Below are 23956 nucleotides of genomic sequence, written 5' to 3'. Positions count from 1 at the left end.
TAACAAAATCAATTCATATTAAATGCAAAATACTATTGACACCACTATTCAGACCATTCAAGGTCCTGTACTTTTTCACAATATTCCCTCACTGACATCACACGATGTTGGCCGCCCATCAATTATAATAACGATTGGCTTTCAATGGGAATAAGTGATTGTTATCAGATACTGAGCACAGCAATTACCCTGCACACAAACTACAAACCATAGCGTTCGTTTCTCAACTGATAAGTGGCTAACTTGTCTAAGGAATAGCTCAAATAAAACAGGATACAGAAAGTGAATTGGATAAAATGGTTAAAGCCAGTTGGCCGCCTTGTATCGGGCCATTTCTGCTTGTTTGCCATTAAAGTGCCACGCATAAACGAAGCTGCCTGATAAGAGATACATTTTTTTTACATACTTTCGTTTAAAGTTTCAGGAGACGACAGCCACAACAACAGGACGAAGGATTTAGCTTTTTGCACTTGACACGCACGTTGACATTTAGTTAATTCAATTTAATGTGGTTTGATTAAATATAGCTGGTTAATATATAAGTCGGCGAACAACACACGGATCTATTGAAGCTCTTTTTATAATGGAAAATAATTTATGTGTATTTATATATCTATTCGTTTTATCTTTGGGTATTTCATTTAGCTACTGTTGCTGTTTGTTGCTTTGGGGAAATTCTTCTGTATATTATTGGTTTGCTTAAAGGTGCTGTGAGTGTGTTAACGAAATGAGGAAAGATTGTCTACTGAGCGTTCCGAAACGGTTCCGAGTCCTGTCGAGCCCAAGGAGAGTTGCCTTCGCCGTACCACGGCGCGTATGTGTGATATGCGTTTCGTTTTGTTTTAGCAAAGTGCGCGCGCAAAATGCCAAACAGCTGTGCCGTCTCAGCTGCTGTTAAAAGGCTGACAGAGAGCAATGGAGAGTGTGCCGAGAAATGGGCGAGAGAAAGTCGTCTCTCGGGCGCACGCTCACCGCAGGACGAAGGGGTGCGGGCTGGCGGGCCTAGCTGTGTGCTAAAGTGAAAGTAGCCTTGTTGATTAACATCCTTCAGAGTTTACCCACATTGGAAAGGTCGCCAATTTCACTGATAATAACATTCGTCCATGTTGGCAATGCTCCGACAGCTGTTGCGAGAGCGAAGCGGAAACGGAAAGAGCGCACCGGAAGTGACTTGGTTAAGTGGCATTTCCCCAAATGAATTCAAAAGGCAAATATTCGTATTAGCCACAAAAAGGAAAAGGAAAATCCTTCTTATTTCCTAATTAACAATAGAGAAATGTGACACCCATCAAAAATGTGTTAAGCTTTCCAATACAACTACATACTTGTAGTAAGTAGAGCTTAAACAACATCTAACATTAATTATCTTAAGAAATGCAAATATTGGAGATATTCCAAAGAAAGCAGCATTTAAAATACAATATTGTAACTCAAACCTCAAACGTGACAGTATATCACCAGTGTTAGCTATCCGAGAAATAGCATTTGTTCAATCGTAATCATTTCAGCTACTTTTACATGCCGGTTTGTACGCCGAACACGATTCCCCAGCAACCGGGAAAATGACAAAACCCAAGCATAAACACTATATAACGCTGTGAACTCAAAAACTTAACAGCACTCAGCGAAAATTGGCGAAATGTGGAACAAACCGTATATGGGAATAATAATTTTGTGCATGCTGGCCAGCGGTGGAAGAGCCGTACCCACCGAGTTGACCAGATTCTCTCAGTTGGGGTAAATATTTCTAATTCTGTACTCCTTAGAACAATACAATATTGCAACATTCGTAGACAAGTACCGTTAGCGGCAGTCAACAACAGCGTGGTGTCGACCACTGATCACTTGGGCCTTCTTCAGGAGACATCCTCGGTGGCTCCTGACTTCGAATACTCACTAATAGGCGAGGATCCGCAGGATCAGCAATGGTTTCGCGTCAGTCTTACTCCGAAAACCAACAAAACTGGCTACCGGGCACAGTTTGCCACTCGAAAGCATCCGCCCTTTAATTCGCAAGTTGCCCACCGACATGATAAGACCATTCAGGATCTGCTCAACTGGCTGGACCGTTCCGAGGATCAGAGTCTGTGGAAAGTTTATCGTGATATTTTAGAGTACGCACCTCAGGCACAGTCATCCAGTCAGGAGTATCCCAATGGTAACGAAATCGAAAAAGCGAAAAAGGCGACCCAAAAGCAGAAATGTCATAGGCGCAATCACCGACTGCTCCTGGTGGATGACGAGGGAACCAGTACCACGACATCATTACCGCCAAGTAAAGTCCAAGCTCAGCCGACACATGAGTTGGTTTATTTTATAAGGGAGCCCAAGTAAACCCAAAGAAATAGCAGCTCTAAAGACGTAATATTCGGGTTTTTAATATTTATTTCTACATTATAAAGAAAAGTTTACAGAATAAATATCAATTTTTTAAAGTAATGATAACTTATTGATAAACAAATAGTTAATTTAATACATCAAAATTTCAACATTTAAGACCACAGAGTTCCTGAGCTTTTGGTGCGAAAAGCTTTGACAAAACTCACCAAATATCTAAAACTTTTACTAGCATTTCTCTTATACAGTAGTTAAAAGTTGTATAAGGGGCTAGGCCGGTTTGTTCAAGCTATTCGAATTGTGTGATAAGCGAAATGTGAACAAGTGAAATGGGGTCTCAGCGAAGAATTGTCGGCCCAGTTAGCTGACACTTGCTGCTCCAATTTGTCTCGTTTTGGGTCGGGAAAAAATGAAAAGAAAATGAAGTCAAGAGCAGAGCCAAAAACTTTGAGCTTGACCTGAACTTTGGCCAATGATTATTGTTTGGATCCGCTGACTGAGGCCTGGCCATGCTCATCCCTGTTGAACCGCTCCAGACGCTCATCCTCCAATTCGTAGGCCGGTCGATAGGTCATCTTGTCCAGCTTTTCGTCGTAAGCCAGCAGACTGGGATTGACCCGCGTTGAGCTGCGATCTCCCAAAGATGTGTAGCCCTGATCGTAAAGGCAGCAGTAGGGCAGATTGTTGGAGCGCAAATAGCTCCAAATGTCGTGGTAGCTCCACTCAAGCAGCGGAAAGATCCGCATCATCGCTGGCCATCCGTTGTTAGTAGGTTCCAGCTCGTATAGATTGCAGCTTTCAGGATCGCTGCGCCGGCAGCCGAGGAAGATGGCCTTCACCTGGGAATCCTCGGCTATCAGCTGCTCAAAGGCAACCTTAAGGACTCCTTCGTATCGCCTCAGCTGTAGTCCGTAGCGCTGCACAGAATCATCCACGAACTTCTCGAGTTCCTCGAATGGATTTGCAGACTTCACGTAAACCGCTCCCAGTGGCATCGAGGGTGGCGTCATCCTAGCCAAAATATCCAGCAAGACTGTGCAATCCTTGCCACCGTTAAAGGACAGCATCATCTCATTTGGCTTATACAAAGTCATGGCCCGTTTTATTACCTCTTCAGTGTGCTCGAGTTTGTCCCTCAATTGGTCATTCGATTCACTCTTTTCAACTGGTGGAATATGCAACCCACGACTTGTGCGATAATGACGGCACACTTTGTGCCAAAATTGCGAAGCGAGTTTCATTTTGACGAGATAAAATTAAGCTCAAGCCCTTTGGTTAAAGTAATGTAATGCTTTGGATAATGTAAATATAAAAGCAACATCGATTTTTGAATTGAAATAAAGCATTTTATGACTGCTGGATTCCTATTATATAGGTCACAAATTTTCGATATTTATGATATTGAAAATAGATTTAAATCGAGGTTTTCAGAGCTTACAAAAACTAATAAAGATATTTCTGTTTATGTACGGTATATAAGCTGGATTTTTTTTAGAAATATGAAATTAGAAAATAATTTTAAAATTCAAAATTTTTAAGAACTGAATAAAAGATTTTTAATTAAAAAATTTAAAATAACATATAGTAAACCACTTTTAACTATGCACAACTATACAAATATTTTAAAATTTTTCTTAGGAAAAAGTGTCGCTTAAAATTTATTCTAAAGAAGCAAAAAGGTTACTTAATCAACAGATTTTAAAGAACTTCATAAAGAAGGTTTATGCAACAACAATTGTTGCTATGCAAAAACATAAACGAATATTTTTTGCAATGACGGCATATTCGGCACGTGACTACAAATTCTTGTGAAAAATTAAGCTCATTGAACTAAATAAATATTTAAGATATAAATAATTTATTCACATATAATATTAATTTTATTACATTAATTTCAATTGAGTTAAAGTTGTTCAGTAAAATAATATAGCTCAATGCAAAGCTAAGTACATTCAATTCTTGGTGCTTCAACAAATTTTAGTTCCGTTACTTCATTAATTTACATTTTTGGCATGCGACAAATTGTTTACTCAACAAGTTCAGTGGCCCAAAAAAAGTAGAGGAAATGTTGTTCTTTTCGCTTTCTGTTGGCCATGCAAAAAAAGCGCCACTCACGTCGACTTCGAGGGGTCGTTGGGTAAACTGAAAACTTGGTCAGTGCTTGCATCTGCACTTTTCATAGCATTGCATCGGGTATATAAACCTCAAGTGTCGAAGCCAGAAGCATTGCAGTCTGCTACCAACAGTCTAAGAAATCATCAACCAATCAACATGAAGTGCATCGCCATCGTCTCCACCATCTGCATGCTGGCCGCTTTTGTTGCCGCCGATAAGGAGGATAAGATGCTCGGCTCTTCCTACGGTGGTGGCTACGGCAAGCCCGCCGCTGCTCCGGCTCCATCCTACGCCGCTCCGGCTGCCGCTCCCCAGGCCTACGCCGCCCCAGCTGCTCCATCCTACGCCGCCGCTCCGGTCTCGATCCCGGCTCCTCCCTGCCCCAAGAACTACCTGTTCAGCTGCCAGCCCAACCTGGCCCCAGTGCCCTGCAGCGCCCCAGCTCCCAGCTATGGATCCGCCGGTGCCTACTCTCAGTACGCCCCCGTCTACGCTCCTCAGCCCATCCAGTGGTAAACTGGTCCACAGACTCCACTAACCCCTCCTGATCACCGACAACAGCAATGCATACAAAATAAAAAAAATATTTATGTTTAATCATAAAACTTGAAACGTTTCAATTTGGGGGATAAAATGGGTTAAAACCATTGAAAATCGTGCCTTAAAGCTCAAATACAAACATTAAAAATTACTTGATTTGAGTTGGTCGTTTTTAAAAGACTGATTATATTTGATTAGCTTCAATGATCTGCAGTTATTGGCCTTTTCTCAGAAATTATTGTTTTATTGATTCGTACTTAAATTCATAACTTTTAGAAATTAAACAACTTTTTATATAATTCTGGTAAGTTCCTCTTTAATTATTGACTTTATCTTGTTCAAACCTTTTCAGTTAATAAATTTCTGTTAAAATAAGAACAATAAACGTTAACAAACTTTATGGCTTATGTATTAGAGGCGCTGAATGAAACAGCCGAAGCACTTGGAACCAGCTCGCTATAAAGTTATAACTACACAAGTTGTTTACAAAATGAAATAAGTGTGAAATAATAATGGCAAATGTGAAGACATCAAAAATAATTAAATTCCTTTTGCTCGGTTTAAAAGAGCTGTCAATCCATTCATTTTCGTTATTCAAAAAACGAGTGGTTGACACCTCATTAATAATCATCCGGATCAAGTTCATCGTCAAAGAATCGCGATGCCTGCAACTGTTTTCTTATGGCTCCCACTTGAGTTAGGATTTTAGGCGATGATGTTGAAACGGAGAACTTTTGCACTGCAGGAACCTATAATGAAATCCATGTGTAAGTTTTAACATTTAATATTAAATTAAGTCACTCACTTCCCAGCGCTTTTTTAGATTTTCAATCTTCCGCTCCCTGTTCTCAGCCAAGGGTGCACCTGTCTCCTGTCGCGTCATTTTGGGCATCTCGCGCAGCAGCGGCATCGATAGATTGGGACCGGCAGCCTCCCTCAGAACAACATCTCTCCTGGCCAATGACTGCGGTGTCGTTTGAGTGCCCCGATGGCGGGACTCGCTCTTGCTGCGATGCAGCTCCGACTGCTTTAACTTTTGGTTCTTCTTGGTGGCCAGATCGCCGTAGTTCTTGAGATAGCGCGACAAGCGCTGATCCGTCTGACGTCGCACCCGCTCCACAGTCTGCTCATCGGCGCTGTCCAGCTCGAAACTGGTGTTGGCACTACCCGAAGTCGCTGGCAGTTGTTCGAGGATAGACGGCTTCACCGGCGTTGCCTTGTAGTCGGCGTGGAATACCGAGTTCCGCGCTATGTTAACGGAATATGGTGGCGACACATCGGCCAGATTACTCGACGTAGAGTCCTTGGCTGGTGGCATAGCATAGTTTAGTTCCAGAACTTGAAATGAATTGTTTGAGGGCGGATCTCCAAAGGTTTCCTGGTCATTAACATGCGTGCGCTCTGTGTCCCTGCCGCAGGCAACTTCCTCCAGGCAAAACGAGCAGAGATTTCGACGACAGTTCATGCAGACATTCCGTTCCCGCTGGCATGCCCGGCAGACATCGCTTTTGGTCAGGCACTGGGGGCACATGGCGTACAGTCGCTCGCACTTGTGACACACCAGAGCGTAGCTGCTCTGGCAGTTATGGTCGGGATCTTCCTCCCGAAAATCACCCCGATCTCGTTCCCCCTCTCTCTCCTCTGAGTCTTCGCTCGATTTTTCCCCATTGTCTCCAATCTGCTTGGTATCCTTTTGTTTTAGTTTGAGGGCCAGTTTCCGCTGGCATCGCAGACAGCAGCTCTCGTAGCTCTTCAGCGGTTCATCGCAAAGCGGACATATCTTGTCGCATAGATGGAAGCACTCGCGCTCGATTTTGGCCATTTGAGGCACCTCAAAGTCCAACTCAACGGCCGGCGGTAAAGGCTGACCGCGTCTGTACTCGTGATGTGCAGAGTTACTGAAATATTTGTAGACCCGATTGGTGTTGCTATCCGTGCTTATATTGGTGGTGTTGTTGGTTTTGCCTTTAATGCGCGACGTCCTGGGCGTCTCGGCTAGATTGTTGGTCTGCTTGGCGTTCAGCAACTGGGCATCCTGTTCCAGCTTGGCCAACAATTGCTCGCGCATAAAGCGGTTCTGTTCCGAGTCAATGCGAGCCTGTCAGCATAGTGAAGAAAAGTAAGAGGAATTTTATTCAATTAATAACGCTGGACTCGAATGCAATTAGCTATCATTAGATGTGGATAAACGAAATCAGAGGCCCTAATATTCCTATCAATTACAACTAATAACCTACACCATTTATTTTGGTCCCAAGCATAATGGTAATACCAATCAACGACAATAGCGCGTAATCGAATTTTCCGATATGTGATCTTAATCTAGTTATATATATAAACTCAAGGTTCTAGGATTAACAAGTTAACTGGTCGATCAATACAAACGTATCCTAGGTTATAGGAACTATGACAATTTTAGTTTGAATATATGAAAAATGGCTTTTAATAACAGCAGTAGTTTTATTAAATAATATATTACCTTTTCAGCTCTCACGCGCTCTTTTTCCAACTGCTCCTCCAACTGTATTGTATTCAATTGTGCCTCCAGTCGCCTGTAAGAAAATATTCATAGTAAAATACTAAGATGCGCTACGAAAAATCTACCTTATATTACCTGGTCAAAGCCTCCTCCTGTCGACGCTCTTTTTCTCTTAGCAATTCTATGGAGCGACGTTTCTCATCGATTTGCTGCATCAGATCCCGCTGGTAGTCCTTCTTCCGAGCTGTTTCCAGCTCGGCACTCCGCAGGTTGCGCTCCATAATACCATCTCCTGTTACAATGTTCGACAGCTCTACATGTCCCAAATCCTGGAGGAGTTTATGACGTGTTGTGCCCGGCCGAATTTTAGGCGGCACATAGTTGGGATTATTATTTACAATTAACTCTAGGTCAGTCTTATCCGTTGTGCTGTGGTTCGAGGTGCTTGTGCTGGATTGGCTTGAGCGGATTGGTGCTGGAACCGCAGTTGGTTGTGTTGTCTTCCTCACTTGTTCCGCTTTGTGATGCTTGCTAGCCGGCGGATGGAGCATCTACAGGAGTAAAAGCAACATGATAAACATGTATTGTAAGCTCGTAAATCTAACACTACGGGGCGTCATGAATGTTTGCACATAATCAAACTATTTTCATGGTAATATTGAAAAGCTTACCTGGTGCTTGAGAAAGTTCTGCTGGTTCTCGCGCTGTCGCTCACGCAAATAATTTTGCCGCTTCTGATTTTCATTGTTAAAGCCGGGGAAGTACGAATAAAATGTGTCCGTAACCCATTGCTCCATATCATCCTGCGTGCGAGAGAGAAAACGAACGTGAATCGGCCGTCGTCCTTACTTGTGAGTGGTTCCTTTGAGGGGTAAGTATATACATATGTATATATCCACATATTCCTTATTCCTTATCGCGCCCATTGCTTGTTTCTAATTCTCTGTGTTCCCTTCGGCGACACTAACCACCAGCAAGAAACTCGTATACATTTTTACATGTGGCATGGGCCACAAATTATTCTGGCTTCGTTCCTCCTCTGCTTTTGGGGTCAGCAGCACCAGCACTTCACCAGGAGCTGCTCCAGCGAACACTCCACAATGCCTACTGCCATTTTTGCACATAATTTTTATGCCGTCGACGGCGCAAATCGCGTGCACCGATGGCATCAACAAAATTATATATAATACAAAAATCAAACTTAAGACAAGGGGTCGACTAAGCTACTACCCATGTACATGTCTTATAAGCATAATATAAAATCGTAAGTAAATATAAAACATCCGGCTATACTATGTAGATATACTTTATCTGTACTATAGGCTCCAGTACCCTCTTCTATTTGTGGAACACAAAATATATAACTTAAAATCATTTCTTTGTAGTATTCAAGTGTTTAAGGGGCTGTCACCATGTTTTTGATTGGCTACCTTCACCCACAAATGCTTTCTTTTGTGAAGGGTAACAAAAATAATAAACATAAAGGACGAGGCGCTTCGTAAAACGACTGAAGGCGCCCTTCAGCACACGGCTGAGACGCCTTTCCACGCCAGGTTATCAACAAAACCCAGCTGTTTCAGCCCACTGGTGTTCCTTTAGTCGAAGGGAACCTACCTCCACTTCAATTTATTAGCTGCATGCATTACTACGCTTCACTCACTATTAGCCCTGATGATGTGCGCCTTAATTAAAGTGGGTTTTAACGTTTTCATCATTTCAGGCAAGTGCCTGAATGGTCTGAGGATATCCGAGTAACGTTTCTGCGTTGCATAATTAAGTGCGATTTATGAATATGATAGTTAATAGTTGGCAGAGCGTTCAGTCCAGCGTTGAAAGCTGTAAAAGCAAAGTCTTTCCAGTAATTTAGGTCAAGGGAACTATCAAAATGAAGACTGCAAATCGGAAGAGTAAGTGGTGGCAAGAAGGAATCGAAATTACGGGGTCACGCAGTTCATCTCAGGTGGGGGAAAAGGTGGGCTCAGTTTTTCTTGTACAATTAACCGAAGTCAAGAGCCCAGAAACAGTGGGTGCAATTTCATATTGAAGTTTTCAGACATCGACAACAATATAAAGGAACCTACATATATTATTCGATTCCTTCCACCTTTTCGACTTTGTCATTTTTTTTAAATATTTAAAACCACCTTAAAGTTCTGGCACCCACTGTGGCGAACTTTAACGACCCGGCTTACTACGTCCATTCATCGGATCTGATTGCGTGTCGCATCAAAATTGGGTTAACTAAGTGCCAGGTAGTTTGTGTACGAAAAGCGCGAAAATTAATGAAAATGCGTATGAAAGCTGAACGGGAATGGAATCCCTTTGTTGTTGTCACGCATCTCTCTAAGTTCAAGGACATTTAACCGATGTATGAAAGGTATTTTTAATTCTTCGACAATCAGATGACCTCAATTTAATTCAAAGTACATCTTAACGATTAGTCCAGCCATCGCTAACAACTTTTTTAATCACCACTTGTCTGCTCACGTCCTTGTCCAGGTCATGACTTTTATTCACAGTACATTTGTAAACACCTATTGGTAATCGACTTTCGTGCTTCATTTTCGCTTTAATAATTTGACTATTCCTAAAAAAATATATGGAATAAACTACTTTCTATGGCTTTGTGCTTTTAAATGCATACTTCATATTCATAACTTCAATATCCATTATCATTAGCAGTTTATAAAAAACATTGCAATTGCATATGGGCGTGTATGACACTTAAAAATTGTGCACTTTCACACCAATGCACTTAAAAAAGGGAAATGAGTCGGCAAAACGAAACCTTTTAGGAAATATGGTAGAAGGTATAAGTTGAAATATGAAATAATATTGTTTTATAACAAGCTGTCTAGCAGCCCAACAGACAGTTTCTTGATATATGTGAATAATTTATATTGTATATAACTATGTATATATTATTGGTCTGTTTGTACATTTTTAGAAATCGTTCAATATTTGCTTTACGTCACTCTGATTTTTGGGTTAACTTCTGGCGCTCGCCGGTTTGCAAATGAAGTCAATTAGACTGCCTTTTTTATGGCGTTCCGTTCGTTGATTTTGATTTGTCGGCCATCAGCGGCACGCCTCACCTCATAAAGGTGTATTTTGTGGGTATATAAGGTATGTTTGTTATAGAGAACCGAATTGGCACTTGGTAATTTCAAGTTCAGGAAAAACAAAAGCAAGCGCAACAAACGAGCTTCAAGTTACAACTGAGAGCGGTGCCAGCAAATTCATTAGGCGAATGGTCGCCTGTTCACACAGAGCCAAAATGGTTGTTAACTGGAGCACGGAATCGACTTGCCACAGTAGAAAATAGTAGCAACTAGAAACGGGCCATGCAACATTGATAGCGGAAGGAAACGAGGCCACACTCAAAACGCAACAAAACACGGACAAGTCTAACGAAATAATGTGAATAATTAAAATGTCCAACTAATTGCGCTGCTCTCTAATCCACACACACGCGTTAGGTAGGCTGCAAACTAATAGGCTATGCAATCCAAGCGGTAGGGTGAGCGATTTGGCCAGCAATTATTTAGCAGCCCTCCGAGAACTCAAAGCATTTAGATAATGCAAATTGAATACCGGAAAGCTTTGTATGCTTATAACTAAGTTACGAAGAAAATCTTAAGGTTTTGCAACTGTAATGGGAATTTTTTTAATATAAATCATCAAATTGTAAGTGCTTGGTGCTTGTGAGCATACAGGTGCTTGCCAATCAGAAGGAACTAATAAATACCATACACTTAAAACGCAGATCTTTTTATTATTGTTGTTTTAAACAACATTTTAGGAAGCATTATAGTAAAGGCTAAAATTGAATTTAAATTGTTCGAAAATATGTAAATTTTTATATTTTAATCAACAGCAACATAAATAGTAATACTTAAGGCTTTCTAAATGTCCAGAACTCACCAAATTGCCCACAAGTAGCTAGTTAAGACTAAGAGCACTGTGAAACCTTTTATGCAACTAAGGCGATGATTCCGAAAAAATTGAGTTTGGAAAAGCTGAGCAGCACATTTATGGCCAATCGCCAGACAAATTGGCGATGCGATGCGGTAAGAGGCGCCAGTGAAGCACAACGCACATTCTAGAGCTCGATCTTCAACGCTGATTCAGTGGATCTGCACCGAAAACAAACTCAATACGGAACAATACATCCTATATAAACTTTTTCAACAAATATTTATATTTTAGTGCATGCAATTTAATATGAATGTCGCTTTGCATGCCTAAGTCAAAACAATTTTAATACTTTAAAACTTTTGTGGTCTAGATTAATGGGTACTACCTTTTATACAATTATATACAATACCCTATTCTTTCAGTGCACTTACCGAACGATGAATTGGGAAGCGGTTCTCACTGAGCGGCCGCTCGTTCTCCAAATTGCGTCGCATCGACGCATCTGGCGACTTATACGGACGAGCGCTGCCGACGAGCAGCTGGCGCTGATTCGCGAGCTCCTTGGTGGACTTCGAGGGGTGGGAGGGCAGCACACCCTGCTCCTCCTCCTGCTGCTGCTCCTCCTCCTCGTGCAAGTCCAAGTGAAGTTCTTCGTTTTGGCCGCCGGTTGCCAAGGAAGACGATTGTGTGGCGAGTTCATTGGACTCCGTGGACTCCTTTAACTCCTTGGCCCTGCGACATTGCACTTTAAAGTCGTTTGACTTCATTAGCTGGGCGGCGGGGCAGGTATTTTGGGTGCCCAGGCGCTGGCGATCCTTCTGCAGTTGTTGGCGTTCCAGGGAAAGGAATTCTTGCAGATCCATTTCTAAATCAACAGTTAGTGCAGAGGGTTATCAAAACAGACAAAGTACATCATCCAATTGGCATAGACCGCAACTCACCATATTGCAAAATGCTTCAATTCTCTTTCGGACATTCAATGCCAATGCAACAAAGCTTGCTCTGTACTTTTTACGCACTATTTAATTGGGTCAATTAGGCGTTGCTTTCGAAAAAGTTGAATGTTTTCCGCGTTCTAACAATGCGGTGTGACCGCATCTTGGCTACCTGTTACTTCCCGCAACAGGCACAATAACGCGTTTAGCAGCGTTTAGAAAGTGGTCACCCGAATGCTGTTAAATTACACACCGGAAACTGTTATTTCACTGTTAATTAACAGCGTTGGATTTAAAATATATTTAAAATAATATATAAATAAGTTGCCTTATTTTAGGAAATTTCGAAGGAACTACAAGATAAATAGGTAAAAAATAATAAATAACTAATAAATTTAAGTCTTACATTCTAGACTATATTTCATAATAGTAGTTATGTAACTAATAAATTTAAGTCCTATATTGTAGACTATATTTCATAATAATTTTTAGAAAAAAAGCTTTAAAAAACACGTTTTCCATGAGTAATGAGTCAGATATAAAAGTATATCTCTACGCACGGTTTCATTAAATTTCATAGATTTATTCAAGAAGGAAACACGTTAAAATTACTTTGTTTTTTATCCAGTGACGGTTTTTAAAACCTAATACCTACAATCATTCCGAAAAGTAGCACTGAGGGATTTTCGCATATCTCCCCAATTCTTGTGATATCTGTGATATAAACAAAACTTATATATATTTGATAGCTGTTAAATCATTGCAATGGGAACCTTGGGCAATCAGTTCATCCTCTCGCGGGAGCGTCGCCGGTTCGGGAGGCAGTGCCTCTTCACGGACCGCAATGAGATGATCCTCAGTGTGCAGCCGAGTGGACGGCTGCGCCTCAAATACATACTGCGCAATCCGATTAACGAACGTACGCAGCTGAGCGAACAGTATGCAGCATCTTCGGTCTTAACACACAACGTGACCCTGGATTCCCATGGCTTGAATCACTACGAAGGCGGCTGGAACGTCAAGGAGGTCAACATGATGGACGAGGAGTCCACAATGCGTTATCGCAAAAAGGTCGAGCGCGATGACTCCTGGGGCATCGAGGTGAGCCAATTGATGCACGACGCAATGGACATCAGTTCGGCCAACAATGCAGTCAACATCTACGAGGACTTCTTTGTGGATCTACCAGAGGATTTGGGCCGTGGCATCAGCATGAAGATCGCTGCCAGGGGTACCCATGTCTTTCATGATCTGTGGATACCATCGCGAAAGCTGATGACGTGCGAATGGCTTAACAATGATCCCAATCAGTTTCTCCTGTTCTTTTCCAATCGAATGAGCCTGACACCGGACTACACAAAGCAGTTGAACACGCTTCCCGATTTCGGCAACGATAATCCGCATGCATTCTACATTTGGAACTTGGATGATGCCACCCGACCGGTTGCCCACTACGATTCCAGTAGAGTCGTGCGGGTCGCAAAGGTGTGCATGCGCGATGAGAGCTACATGGTGGGTGGACTCCAGGAGGGTCAGGTGGGCTTCTGGCTAACCGAGAACCAGGGTGGTCCCAAGAGCATGTGCCCTCTGGAGGCGTGTCATCGCGAGGCCACCACGGCCATCTGCTGGGTGCACTCGAAGCTCAACACGGAGTTTTACTCAGGGTCGCTGGATGGGTCCATCAAGTATTGGGATACCCGGGATCTTCTCATGCCGGTGCATGAGGTGCTGGCCGAACCGGATCCCCAGACAGTTCAAAATCGCCAGGATGCACATGGGGTAACTTTCCTCGAGTTCGAGTACACCATCCCAGTGCGCTTCATATTCTGCACCGATATGGGTTACTTGTTCGTGGGCAATCGCAAGGGCACCAATCCGCAGGATACTATCGTTGCTGCCTATCAACTTTTTGCCGGTCCCATTCGCTGCGTAATGCGTAATCCGTTCTTTGTAAAGAATTTCTTGGTGGTGGGTGATTGGCGGGTGCGGATCTGGTCGGAGGAGGTGAAGAACTGCCCCAGTACCTTCTACTTCCGCCGGAAAAACCAGGTGCTGAGCGGTGCCTGGAGCACGGGACGCTGCTCGCTGTTCTGCATCGGTGACGACAAGGGCAATTTGGAGTTTTGGGACCTGCTGATGTCCCACACCCGACCGATTCTCACCATAAAATACAAGTACGCCGTCACCCATCTGGTGTTCAAGCCGGATGGAACAATGCTAACCGTGAGCCTGGCCAACGGCGATTGCCTGATGCTCCGCTTGGAGGAGGGTATGCGAAGTGCCACCATCAAGGAGAAGTCTCTCATGATGTCGGTGAGTGGTGATTACCATCTCTTTCAAATCCCAATGTTTTCTAATGTATTTCCTGAAAGTTCAGATGTTTGAACGGGAGATACAGCGCTGCAAACTTCTGGAGGCTCGCGAGGAGGAGATCAAGTTGAAGAAGCGCCTGACCACCATCTTCTTGGAGGAGGAACGCAAGTCTAGGGAAAAGCTGGAGGCCAAGAAGAAGAAGGGTCAGGCCAAAAAGGAGATGGAGCCGAAGGTTGAGGACGAGGCGACCATTTTCCTCAGGATGATCGAGAGCGACTCGGAATTCAGCAAGGCCCTTCTGGACTTCAACGAAGCCATGGAAAATATCGCCATACAGCGTTCCAAGCGCACTTTCGCCATGGAGCGCACTGTATTCGAGATGCATCAGCCTATCCCTTGATTTCCCTGTTATACCTTGACCAGCATTTTCTTACAGCATTGTATACCCATTTATGCATTTCAATAAAGCAATAGCTATACTATTATTAAGGAGTGTAATATAATCGATATGGATGTTCCACAAGGTTTAAGGTATCTCAAAAGGGCTAGTACGTATCCGCCATCGGTATCGAATCCCCTGATTTATTGGTGTGTACTTAAATTTTTAGAAAAAGAAGGCCTAACTAAATACTTCAGTCAATAAACAAAGGGCAGCCAGCACAAGGCATTCGTCAGGGGAGTTTACATACAATTTTTTCACTTTATTCATCCAGACTCTGAAATTGGGAGCACCAGGATGACTGACAGCTCCAAGGGCATGGAACACCCCACCAGCTGGTACTGCAGATTCTACAATTCCGTTAGGGAAGCACCCATCAATGTCCCCCTTTTGATCATATCGTGTGTCCTGTTCTACAAGTTGGGGTTTCTTGTGCGTCGTCTGAGCGGCGAGGAACCACACTTCAGTGATGATAATGATCAGGAAGTGGATCTTCCGCCATTGCGGCAGGACTTTACGGTTCGGGAACTTCGGAAATATGACGGCACACGGGCGGACGGTCGCATCCTGGTGGCTATCATTTTTAATATCTACGATGTCTCGCGATCCGTTCACTATTACGGACGAAATGGCGTTAATCCAAACTATGCCGGTCGGGATATTTCGAGAATTTTGATCAATTCACCGGAGTACTTAAATGACAGCGAGGATTTTGATGATTTGAGCGACCTCTCAAGCAACCAAATGAACACATTGCGGGAGTGGGAACAGCAGTACAAGCAGAAGTACCCATTTGTTGGAAAACTCAAGGAGAAACTACAAGTAAATGACACCGACTAGGAGGATTTGGAGCTGCAGCAAGCGGATCAACTGGTGAACTAAATATGAGTTTCGTTTCAAATTATGCGCCCATCGACCCAATAAGAGTAGCTTCCATTGTAAATGACTTTTAAAATTTTAATTTGTCCATTCCAAAATTGAGGAAAACGTATATAAAATTAGAAAAAGATAAAAAGTACAGAAAAATTGCACAGAATTTTACAACTCAATTTTTTTTTCTTTTTATTTGAAGGTTTTGAGGGTTTTGCATTGAATTAATTTGAATTTTTTATTGTATTGTGTGTATTTTATAACACACAACATATAAGAATACAAAAAGAATACCCTTATTATTTTTTTTATTTTTTTAATTCTGTGCGCCTAACAGCGCGCAGTTAACAGCACGCCTTCGGCACGTGGTGGTATTTTTTAAGTCTTTTCGTCTGCCCGTGGCAGCCACACTAATTTGGCTCTGCTTTTCGTTTCCACTTCCGTTTTCTTTTCTTTTCGTGTTTCTACGCCAGCAAGATGAAGTACGTTAATGAAAAGCGTTGAAATGCTCGGTTAATTGTGGTATTCGGCATTGTCTAACCCCATTTCGACATTAGTAAACAGTGCCCCTGCTAATGAGAGTGTTTGTATTTACAGAATTGGCTTGTGCGCATTCAGCGGGTACAAAATCTACCCCGGTCATGGCAAGACCATGGTCAAGATCGATGGCAAGGTGAGTTTCCGGCGAAGATGCTCTAGCGTTATAGGATGGCTAATGAACTTTGATTACGCTTTCAGTCGTTCACCTTCCTGGACAAGAAGTGCGAGCGCTCCTACCTGATGAAGCGCAATCCCCGCAAGGTTACGTGGACCGTGCTGTACCGCCGGAAGCACCGCAAGGGAATCGAGGAGGAGGCCTCCAAGAAGCGCACCCGCCGCACCCAGAAGTTCCAGCGTGCCATCGTCGGCGCCTCGCTGGCCGAGATCCTGGCCAAGCGTAACATGAAGCCGGAGGTGCGCAAGGCGCAGCGCGACCAGGCCATCAAGGTGGCCAAGGAGCAGAAGCGTGCCGTCAAGGCCGCCAAGAAGGCTGCTGCCCCCGCTCCCGCCAAGAAGTCGGCTCCCAAGCAGAAGGCCGCCAAGGTCACGCAGAAGGCTGCTCCCCGCGTCGGAGGCAAGCGGTAAACACCTGTCGCCGGTAGTGATGTGCTAAAGTTAGTCCAGGATTTAAGGAACCACTCGTGAATTGAAAATTAAACAAACGCCGCGAATGCGAATTCGTGGTGACAAAAAAAAACTTTCGCGTGTTCTTTCTATCAAGCTTGGCTTACAGTGTGGAAGCTACACAAAAAAGGAATATTATATTGTGTACGTCATGAATCATCAACTTAACTTTAACCATCAGTTTAGACCAGATGACGGAGTTTTAAATTGTCATATTTATTTAAAGGCAATACCATAGCTGCGATTTAAGCCTAGACTTTTATTATTATCCGGAATATATAACCAATTGAATATCCGACGTCAGATTGAGAGTATAAAGATCGCATAAAAATCTTTGCAGTTGCCCTACAATTGCAGATTAAACCACAGTAGCTTTACTATCAGTTAGTTAACTTACATTTATTTATCAACGTTTAAAAAAGTATGCAAAATGAATAGGTTGGACAGGATAAACTTACTTAAACAACAATAAACGAAAAAAAAACTAACAATCTGAGAAGGTAATCAGAGATAAAACGAAATCATTGAAATTTGATCATACAATCTAAGAAAAGTCATTGAATTAGTGCTCCTTAACTACTAACAAGGTAAACATCTGCAGAATCCTAAATAAACTCAGTGCTGTACTTTTTTAGGCCGATAAAGTTGGTGAGCCTGCCTATTGCATTGCCATGCACTTGAACATAGGTCTGCATGGGATCGTAGAGCTCCGTGACTGGCTGCTCATCGCCGTCTTCATGCTCATCATCCAGCAGTGATTCGACATGCACTTTGTGCGGTCGCATCTCCATGAGTTGTATGCAACCCAGATCGTGCAGAAGCTCCAGCAGGAACATGACGTCCACCGGCACCAAGTGGAGGAACCTCAGAAACAAACTGTGCACGGTGCAGCCGACGCGAGCGATGCACTCGCTGAGAACGGCGCCCATCCAACGATCGAGGACGCGTCGATTGAGGGATGCATTCACGCGTATCCAAGGCTGCGGTCGCATGGCAATCGCATCCCGTGAAGCTTCCAGCGTGGCATTGGCCACTTCGAGGGAGGGTTCCTTTCGTGTAATCCTCTTTGGCCGCTTGGGAGCAGATCCGCTCGGCTCGTCGCTCTCACTCTCCGTGCTCAGTTGCTCCATAAGTTTCACCCGCTTTTCTGGAACGGAGCTAGTCGACTCCTGAGCATCCAGCTTGCGCTTGTGACCAACGACGGCTAGGAGTGTTCCAGGTGCCGCCGCCACTATGGGCTGCACTTTTTCCCGCTCCAATCTCTTTATGTGGAACGTGTGCACTACCCAATTGCGGATGTGGTTTTTATGAACGTACATGACACTAACAATGCCCACTCGCTTGATGAGATTGTGGTCAGCCAGTAGATGCAGTGTTTCCAACAGGAAATCTCCCAGGGGAAATATCCTACGCAAATCCTGGCCCTTCACACCGAGTGTATGCTTCTCAATGTGGTACAGTATGTCCTCCATGTGGCTGATGACACGATCGTCATATCCACTCTCCTGTAGCTTCGGACGAAGGCTTTCAAAGCTGTTCTCCGTGTATTGCCAATAGGTAGTTCTGTGTGTAAGCCAAAAGAAGTGGTTAGTGATAACAAGCCGGAAAAGTTTATAGTTAAGACATACTTAAGGACCTTTTCGAGCACTGAAGTACGCAGGCTGTCTATTGTTTGTTTGCCTTCTGGCTGCTCCACAACCTTCATTCCAATGGTGGGCAAATGAACAACAAACACATCCTGCGCTCGGGCACGCTCTTCCTTGTTGAGAGCGGGTTCGTACTCCTGAACGCGTTCCGTCTCCCATGCATGTGGCTCGTCATCAAGCAGCTCGGCACAAATGGAACGCCAGTCAGTGAGCTTGTGCTGGGTTCGTTCCGCTAGCGTCTTACCCAAGTCCTTCAGCTCCATTGCTTGTTGCTTTTCCCGCCAAAACGCCTCCAGTTGCTGGGCAAAAGGCAAGAGATTCGCGTTGGTCACTGTGAGGGGTGTGCCCGCTGGATGCGATTCCAGCACGAACTGCTGCGATGGCAAGGCATCGGCCACGAGTTGCCGGAGAATGGGTCGCTGCTCGTGTGCGATCCGCTCGACGGCGTTCAAATAGTTGCCACTGCGCATAATGCAATTTGTGAAGGGACAATCGAATTGCTCCAAACGCGACTGACTTAAGGTGATGGCCTCGCCCAAGGCATCTAACGCACAGAAGAAGTGCATAGCACGCAACTGCAGCTTGGAAAGCTGGTTGTAAGCACTGGTCGGCAGGCGAAAGCTCAGGTTGGCCGGATGGAAGCGCACACGCGACGCCTGGCGTCCACTGCACTCGCCCTCCAACCGCTTTGAGTACTCGGTTTGCGGCGCATTGTCGAAGATGCAGCTGTAATGATCCAAAATTCGATCCGAGTGGCAACCACTCTGCCTGCCCACGGTGGTTGTGTCCACTGTCAGGATATTCGCGGGCAGCTGAAGTGAAAGACTCAGCCTGTTTTCCGACAACCACTCGCCCATCACCAGTAGTTGGCCAAAATGCGGCGAGGATAGCTGCTGCTCCTGGTCTGCTCGCAACTTCTGGTCCAAAGCAAAGAAGCAGTCGTAGAGGAAGTGTGTCAGCTTGGTGTAGATCAAGCGGTACTTGTACTTTGAGCTCAGCAAGTGGCCCGGTCCGGAGATTTGTCGGCTGGCCGCCGACTGAATGTTTCGCCGCTTCACCGCTACTAGCAAAGAATCTGCGCGCGCTTTGTTGAATGCTGAGTTGAGCACTTCCTCGGAGAAGTGCTTGTAGATCTCGAAAGTCTGCAGGTTCAGCAGCGTCTTGTCCTTGGCACAGCATATGTTGCTATGCAACACGCCATGAGCTACGGCCACTTGAAGATCCGTCTCCGAAGCGGGGTCCTGGAAGAGCAGTTGCAGCTCCTCGTGCGCCGATCGACACTCGCGTAGTTGGCTACCGAAGGCGTCCAAGGAGTCGGGCAGCAAAAACTGGCGACTAACTGAACCTTGCTGTATGTAAAGAAAGATATAAGTGCATGAACAACATGTGTTACTTCTATTTAACTTACAGATTTCGCTATCATACGCTGCAGTTTGGCCATCATGAGAGCAAAGTGAGTCATTAGAGCGTTTTGAAAATCAGTCTTGTTGGGATAGTCCCGCTTCAGCTGGCTGAGAAATCGTTCGTTGTACACCGTGTTGAACTGTGGCTGCGTTTGCATAGCGTAGATCCAGCTGGGAACGTCCGGTATGTCACGCTTCATCTTCACCATAAACTGAACGCGGCGAACGCAGGCCTGAGTTGTCTTGTTGCAGATGCCCAGCCAGCGGCGAATCAAATCCCGACAGACGACGGCCAAGTCGCACAAGGCCAAGGTCATTGTGGGTGCATCAATGAACATGTAGACTGCCCGGCCCATCTTGAGCAAACGATCCTCCTCTGGCGCCCATTTGACGCGCAATGTTCGCATATTCCGCAGGGCATCCCGATCAATATCGTCTCGAGGGCCGGATGACTTCTTTAAAGTTTTGCCGGTAGATAGCTCGCGTGCCTTGCGCACCGCTAGTCGGGGTCCAATCTTCAGGCGCGTAATTACTGCCCGCTTCCGGACTGTCCTCTTGGCCTTTTCCCTTGCTGCATTCGACTTACCACCATTCTGACGCTGCACCCACGACCAGTGGCGGAACTGGTGGGCAAACAAATTGGAGCTCAGACCAGCGGCACCCAGGTGATCACCAGGAACTGTCCCATTGTCAAGCTCAACGGCCTGATCGAACTCCACCGTTGGCTGGAAGACTAGGACCTTCAAACGCGCCGGCAGAATTCTCTGCGTGCTCAACGATTTGCGGTATCCCAGTTTCGTGTAAATGCAGATGTGCTGCAACTTGGCCCAATAGTTGCCCAGTTGCTCCACGCTGGAGAACTCAAAGTTAAGCTTCGTATACGAGCGATCGGCGCTCACTTGCATATAGTTGTGCTCAGTGCTGGAAGTCGTGTCCAGCAAGCTTGTTCGCTGATTCAGGAACACCCAGCGGTGCAGGGAGTCACGACCTAACTTCTGCTCGCTCACCTAAATACGAATGATTCTAATAAGTGGACTTAAGCACAGGAAAAATAGTGTTGCCCACCTGGATCAGACCCATATTGTTGAGCAGTCGCAGAGTGCCCACATAAAGCTGCTGCAGTTTCAGTCGTGGCACAATGGTCTCCAGCTTCAGCTGGGAAAGTAGATAGTGCTGACGGATGGGATGCTGAAGCTGTAGACGCAAATCGTCGCTGGCTTCGCGTTCAATGCGGCAAATGCGCATAAAGAGCGAGAGCGGCATTCGGTCCATGGCATCCATGAAGTAAAGCCAGCCAGATGGTTTGTCCACGTAGCGCGGCAGTGGCGGAATAAATGTGCGCCAGCCTATATCCTCAGTGTAGGGCTGAACGTTTGTTTCATCCGCCTGCCACTCGTCGAAAAACTGGCGCGGCTGCAGTGCCGGTTCTGACTTCTGCCACTGCTGCACAAGCTCGGCGGTCATGGACAGGGGCTTCTGTTCCGGCGACAGCTCGTGGTGCAAATAGAAGAGAAACTCGTGCAGTGTCCTAGCTAAAAGAAGTTTGGGTGCCTGCGTCTTGAACACCGCACTTGAACGCTCTGGCGCCAGTTTTCGACGAGCGAGTACCTCCTTGCGCTCCTTGGGTGCCATCTGAGATGGCCGCTTCATGCGCTCCTCGGTGATCAAGTGGAAGTTACTCTTTAGCTTGACAATCTCGCGATTCATGACCGCGTGGTCAAGCCCGATCTTTGGATGCGTGGCGAAACGGTAGACCCGAACCCGCTGATTGTAGTGCAGTGTGATCTCGAACACGTTTATAACATTTTCCTCAACCATGGGACGCAGCAGGCGCATCAACGAGCGGCGACATAGGCTGTCCTTGAAGCCGGCCTGCCGCTCCGTTTCCTGGAGGGATCTTAATACGCGGGGCAGGGACACCAAACAATTCTGGTCGATCTGGCGCACGATCATTTTCTGGCGATTAATTTGGCGCTGTGTCTGATTGGCCGCTCTGGTCTTCTTAATTTTGAACGCTATGGGTCGGGCATTCGTCACGATTTCGGGCAAGTCCTTCAGCAGGACATCAGTGCTTTCGGTAATATTCTATATAGGGATACAGATATATTAGAATAAACGCTTTTTCTACTATATATATATACTTACGGGCTCATCCTTACACCTAATTTCCAGTGCCTTTTTCTTGATCTCGTCTTCTTTTGAAAGGTCTCCCAAATGTCCTACGGCCACAAAGCGGAACTGCCGGCTCTTTCCCACCTGCTCCGAGTACTCTTTGACCAGACCGTGCTTTTTCACTCGCTTCACAAAGTGTCGCATGTAGGTGGCGTTGATGCCCGTGTAGTGGCACAACTCGTTGCTATTTAGACCACGTTTGCCGAATCTCGCCACTGCGCGAAAAACTTCCTCCTCCGGAGGCATATCAAGAAAGCAGTGGCCCAGATCCAAGAACTCTGATACCTGATTCTCCTCGCTGTCGTCGTTCTTGTACAGGTCCTTCAGTTGCATATTCGGATTGCGCAGCTGTATCACTGTCACCTTGCGTGTGGTTGCTTTGGACTGCTTTCCCGACTTAGTCAGTGGCGCAACGGGCCTTTCAACTTGCTTAGTCTCGAAGAACTTACGAAAGGAGTGGGTCACTAGGAGTTTCTTTGTCTTAAAATTGGTAGGACGGCCTAGAAGATCGGTTATTTCGGTGACGGGTACTTGGCGGCTTGGCGTCCGCATTATCCCCAAGTATAGTTTTTCAAGATTTTCCTGAGAGTGGTTCTTGTAGATGCGGTAAAAGCGCGGTAGCATCAGCAGCGAAGAGACCAAGATGCGTCCCTTGTTAATTTCGTTATAGTTCTGGGCAATAATCAGCTGCAGATTTATTAACTTGTTTCTGTAAAGAATGTAATTTTAAATATTAAATATAAGTGTAGTTCATAAAACTCACTTTATATAGAAGAGAATCCCTGTGTCCTTGCTGTAGTTTATAAGCGACCAAGGGCCTGCGGTGGTGTGTCCGCTGTACCGAGACCGTCCGATGGCCTCCAGGAAGATGTAGTTGGGCAGTGGCAGATTCTTGGGCATCAGGAGGCTTTCGGGCGTGAGTGCTGTCTCCCGCAGCTCTTGGGAGGCCACCACTACGAGCCTGCCTGCCCACTGATCCGTGGCTTGAGCGGCATTAAGAGAATGCAGATCGCTGAAAGGGATCAGCTTACGTGTCTTAAAGTCGTTGCAGTTACCCTTGATGTCGCCCTCTTGCACATAGGCGGCCGGGAACAACATGTACGGACACTGCTCGGGCACCACGGGCAATCCCAGCTGTTCGTCGATGTCGTTGAGGCGATCATAGTAGGGCATTAGTGGTCTTTCCACCGGCAGTTCAAAGAACTCGATCTTGTTAGGCGGCGTGCGTAGCAGCAAGGTCCACGTCTGTTCCCGAATGCGGTCAGGCAGCGGAGAGGGGAAAAACTCCAGTCGCCTGGCCAGCAGATCCCAGAGATCTAAAATCATAAGCAAATAACTTGGGCTTGAAGTGGAGGGCATCGAAATCACTTACAGGGCAATGTCACTCCCTCCAGACCCTCGAGGGCTACCTCATCGTAGATGGCATTAATCCAGGATCCTCCGGAACTGGCGCTCATTCTTCAAAACTTAATTATGAGCTATCAAAACAAATTAGTGTGATTTTGATTGTGAGTATACTAGAGGTAGAGTTGCCAACCATCATAAAGTTGTAACCACGCTCAAAAACAGCTGATGTGCAGTCGTTAAAAAAAAGTTTATCACAGTTTTATCAAATAACTACCACA

General features: G+C 45.1%; 9 protein-coding genes across 14 annotated transcripts in view; 5 read left to right on the top strand and 4 right to left on the bottom strand.

Annotated features, from left to right (window-relative positions):
• LOC116803633 overlaps nucleotides 1-751 on the bottom strand; it is a 54607-nt gene extending 53856 nt beyond the window's left edge. For all 3 annotated transcript variants that reach the window (XR_004363701.1, XR_004363702.1, XM_032727769.1), the window contains exon 1: nucleotides 407-751. The gene's annotated coding sequence lies outside the window, so the exon portion shown is untranslated. The remainder of the gene's footprint in view (nucleotides 1-406) is intronic.
• An 825-nt stretch (nucleotides 752-1576) lies between these two features.
• On the top strand, nucleotides 1577-2372 carry LOC6617870. Its single transcript, XM_002042142.2, has 2 exons — nucleotides 1577-1737; nucleotides 1794-2372. The coding sequence occupies exons 1-2, from the start codon at nucleotides 1640-1642 to the stop codon at nucleotides 2332-2334; spliced, it is 639 nt and encodes a 212-aa protein (XP_002042178.1). The 5' UTR covers nucleotides 1577-1639; the 3' UTR covers nucleotides 2335-2372.
• Nucleotides 2373-2432: 60 nt separating this feature from the next.
• Nucleotides 2433-3631, bottom strand: LOC6617869 (FAD synthase). The gene has a single exon (XM_002042141.2). It carries the CDS (start codon nucleotides 3576-3578, stop codon nucleotides 2814-2816), a length of 765 nt encoding a protein of 254 aa, XP_002042177.1. The 5' UTR covers nucleotides 3579-3631; the 3' UTR covers nucleotides 2433-2813.
• A 927-nt stretch (nucleotides 3632-4558) lies between these two features.
• On the top strand, nucleotides 4559-5057 carry LOC6617868 (vitelline membrane protein Vm34Ca). Its single transcript, XM_002042140.2, has one exon. The coding sequence runs from the start codon at nucleotides 4609-4611 to the stop codon at nucleotides 4966-4968; it is 360 nt and encodes a 119-aa protein (XP_002042176.1). The 5' UTR covers nucleotides 4559-4608; the 3' UTR covers nucleotides 4969-5057.
• Nucleotides 5058-5291: 234 nt separating this feature from the next.
• LOC6617867 lies at nucleotides 5292-12497 on the bottom strand. Of its 4 annotated transcripts, XM_032723197.1 has the most exons (7): nucleotides 12331-12497; nucleotides 11821-12254; nucleotides 8143-8274; nucleotides 7607-8022; nucleotides 7472-7544; nucleotides 5798-7090; nucleotides 5613-5741 (listed from the first exon to the last, which is right to left on the bottom strand). In XM_032723197.1, the coding sequence occupies exons 2-7, from the start codon at nucleotides 12250-12252 to the stop codon at nucleotides 5613-5615; spliced, it is 2475 nt and encodes an 824-aa protein (XP_032579088.1). In that variant the 5' UTR covers nucleotides 12253-12254; nucleotides 12331-12497. The 4 variants fall into 4 exon arrangements, with proteins under 4 accessions (XP_002042175.2, XP_032579088.1, XP_032579100.1 ...); XM_002042139.2 differs by lacking the exon at nucleotides 12331-12497 and having other exon boundaries at nucleotides 5292-5741; nucleotides 11821-12252; XM_032723209.1 differs by lacking the exons at nucleotides 11821-12254; nucleotides 12331-12497 and adding an exon at nucleotides 10567-10691.
• Nucleotides 12498-12880: 383 nt separating this feature from the next.
• On the top strand, nucleotides 12881-15122 carry LOC6617866 (dynein intermediate chain 3, ciliary). The gene is made up of 2 exons (XM_002042138.2): nucleotides 12881-14637; nucleotides 14702-15122. Exons 1-2 carry the CDS (start codon nucleotides 13090-13092, stop codon nucleotides 15035-15037), a joined length of 1884 nt encoding a protein of 627 aa, XP_002042174.1. The 5' UTR covers nucleotides 12881-13089; the 3' UTR covers nucleotides 15038-15122.
• Nucleotides 15123-15264: 142 nt separating this feature from the next.
• On the top strand, nucleotides 15265-16125 carry LOC6617865 (probable steroid-binding protein 3). Its single transcript, XM_002042137.2, has one exon. The coding sequence runs from the start codon at nucleotides 15374-15376 to the stop codon at nucleotides 15914-15916; it is 543 nt and encodes a 180-aa protein (XP_002042173.1). The 5' UTR covers nucleotides 15265-15373; the 3' UTR covers nucleotides 15917-16125.
• A 208-nt stretch (nucleotides 16126-16333) lies between these two features.
• LOC6617864 (60S ribosomal protein L24) lies at nucleotides 16334-17183 on the top strand. Its single transcript, XM_002042136.2, has 3 exons — nucleotides 16334-16428; nucleotides 16544-16619; nucleotides 16685-17183. The coding sequence occupies exons 1-3, from the start codon at nucleotides 16424-16426 to the stop codon at nucleotides 17069-17071; spliced, it is 468 nt and encodes a 155-aa protein (XP_002042172.1). The 5' UTR covers nucleotides 16334-16423; the 3' UTR covers nucleotides 17072-17183.
• A 166-nt stretch (nucleotides 17184-17349) lies between these two features.
• Nucleotides 17350-23788, bottom strand: LOC6617863 (general transcription factor 3C polypeptide 1). The gene is made up of 7 exons (XM_002042135.2): nucleotides 23704-23788; nucleotides 23095-23647; nucleotides 22305-23040; nucleotides 21225-22244; nucleotides 20165-21166; nucleotides 18739-20105; nucleotides 17350-18673 (listed from the first exon to the last, which is right to left on the bottom strand). The coding sequence occupies exons 1-7, from the start codon at nucleotides 23786-23788 to the stop codon at nucleotides 17716-17718; spliced, it is 5721 nt and encodes a 1906-aa protein (XP_002042171.1). The 3' UTR covers nucleotides 17350-17715.
• Nucleotides 23789-23956: the final 168 nt, after the last annotated feature.

Source organism: Drosophila sechellia, chromosome 2L (genome assembly GCF_004382195.2).
Source record: "Drosophila sechellia strain sech25 chromosome 2L, ASM438219v1, whole genome shotgun sequence".
NCBI classification, from domain to species: Eukaryota; Metazoa; Arthropoda; class Insecta; order Diptera; family Drosophilidae; genus Drosophila; species Drosophila sechellia.
Note: the sequence above shows the minus strand (reverse complement) of the source record. Positions and strands in the feature narration are given on the sequence as shown.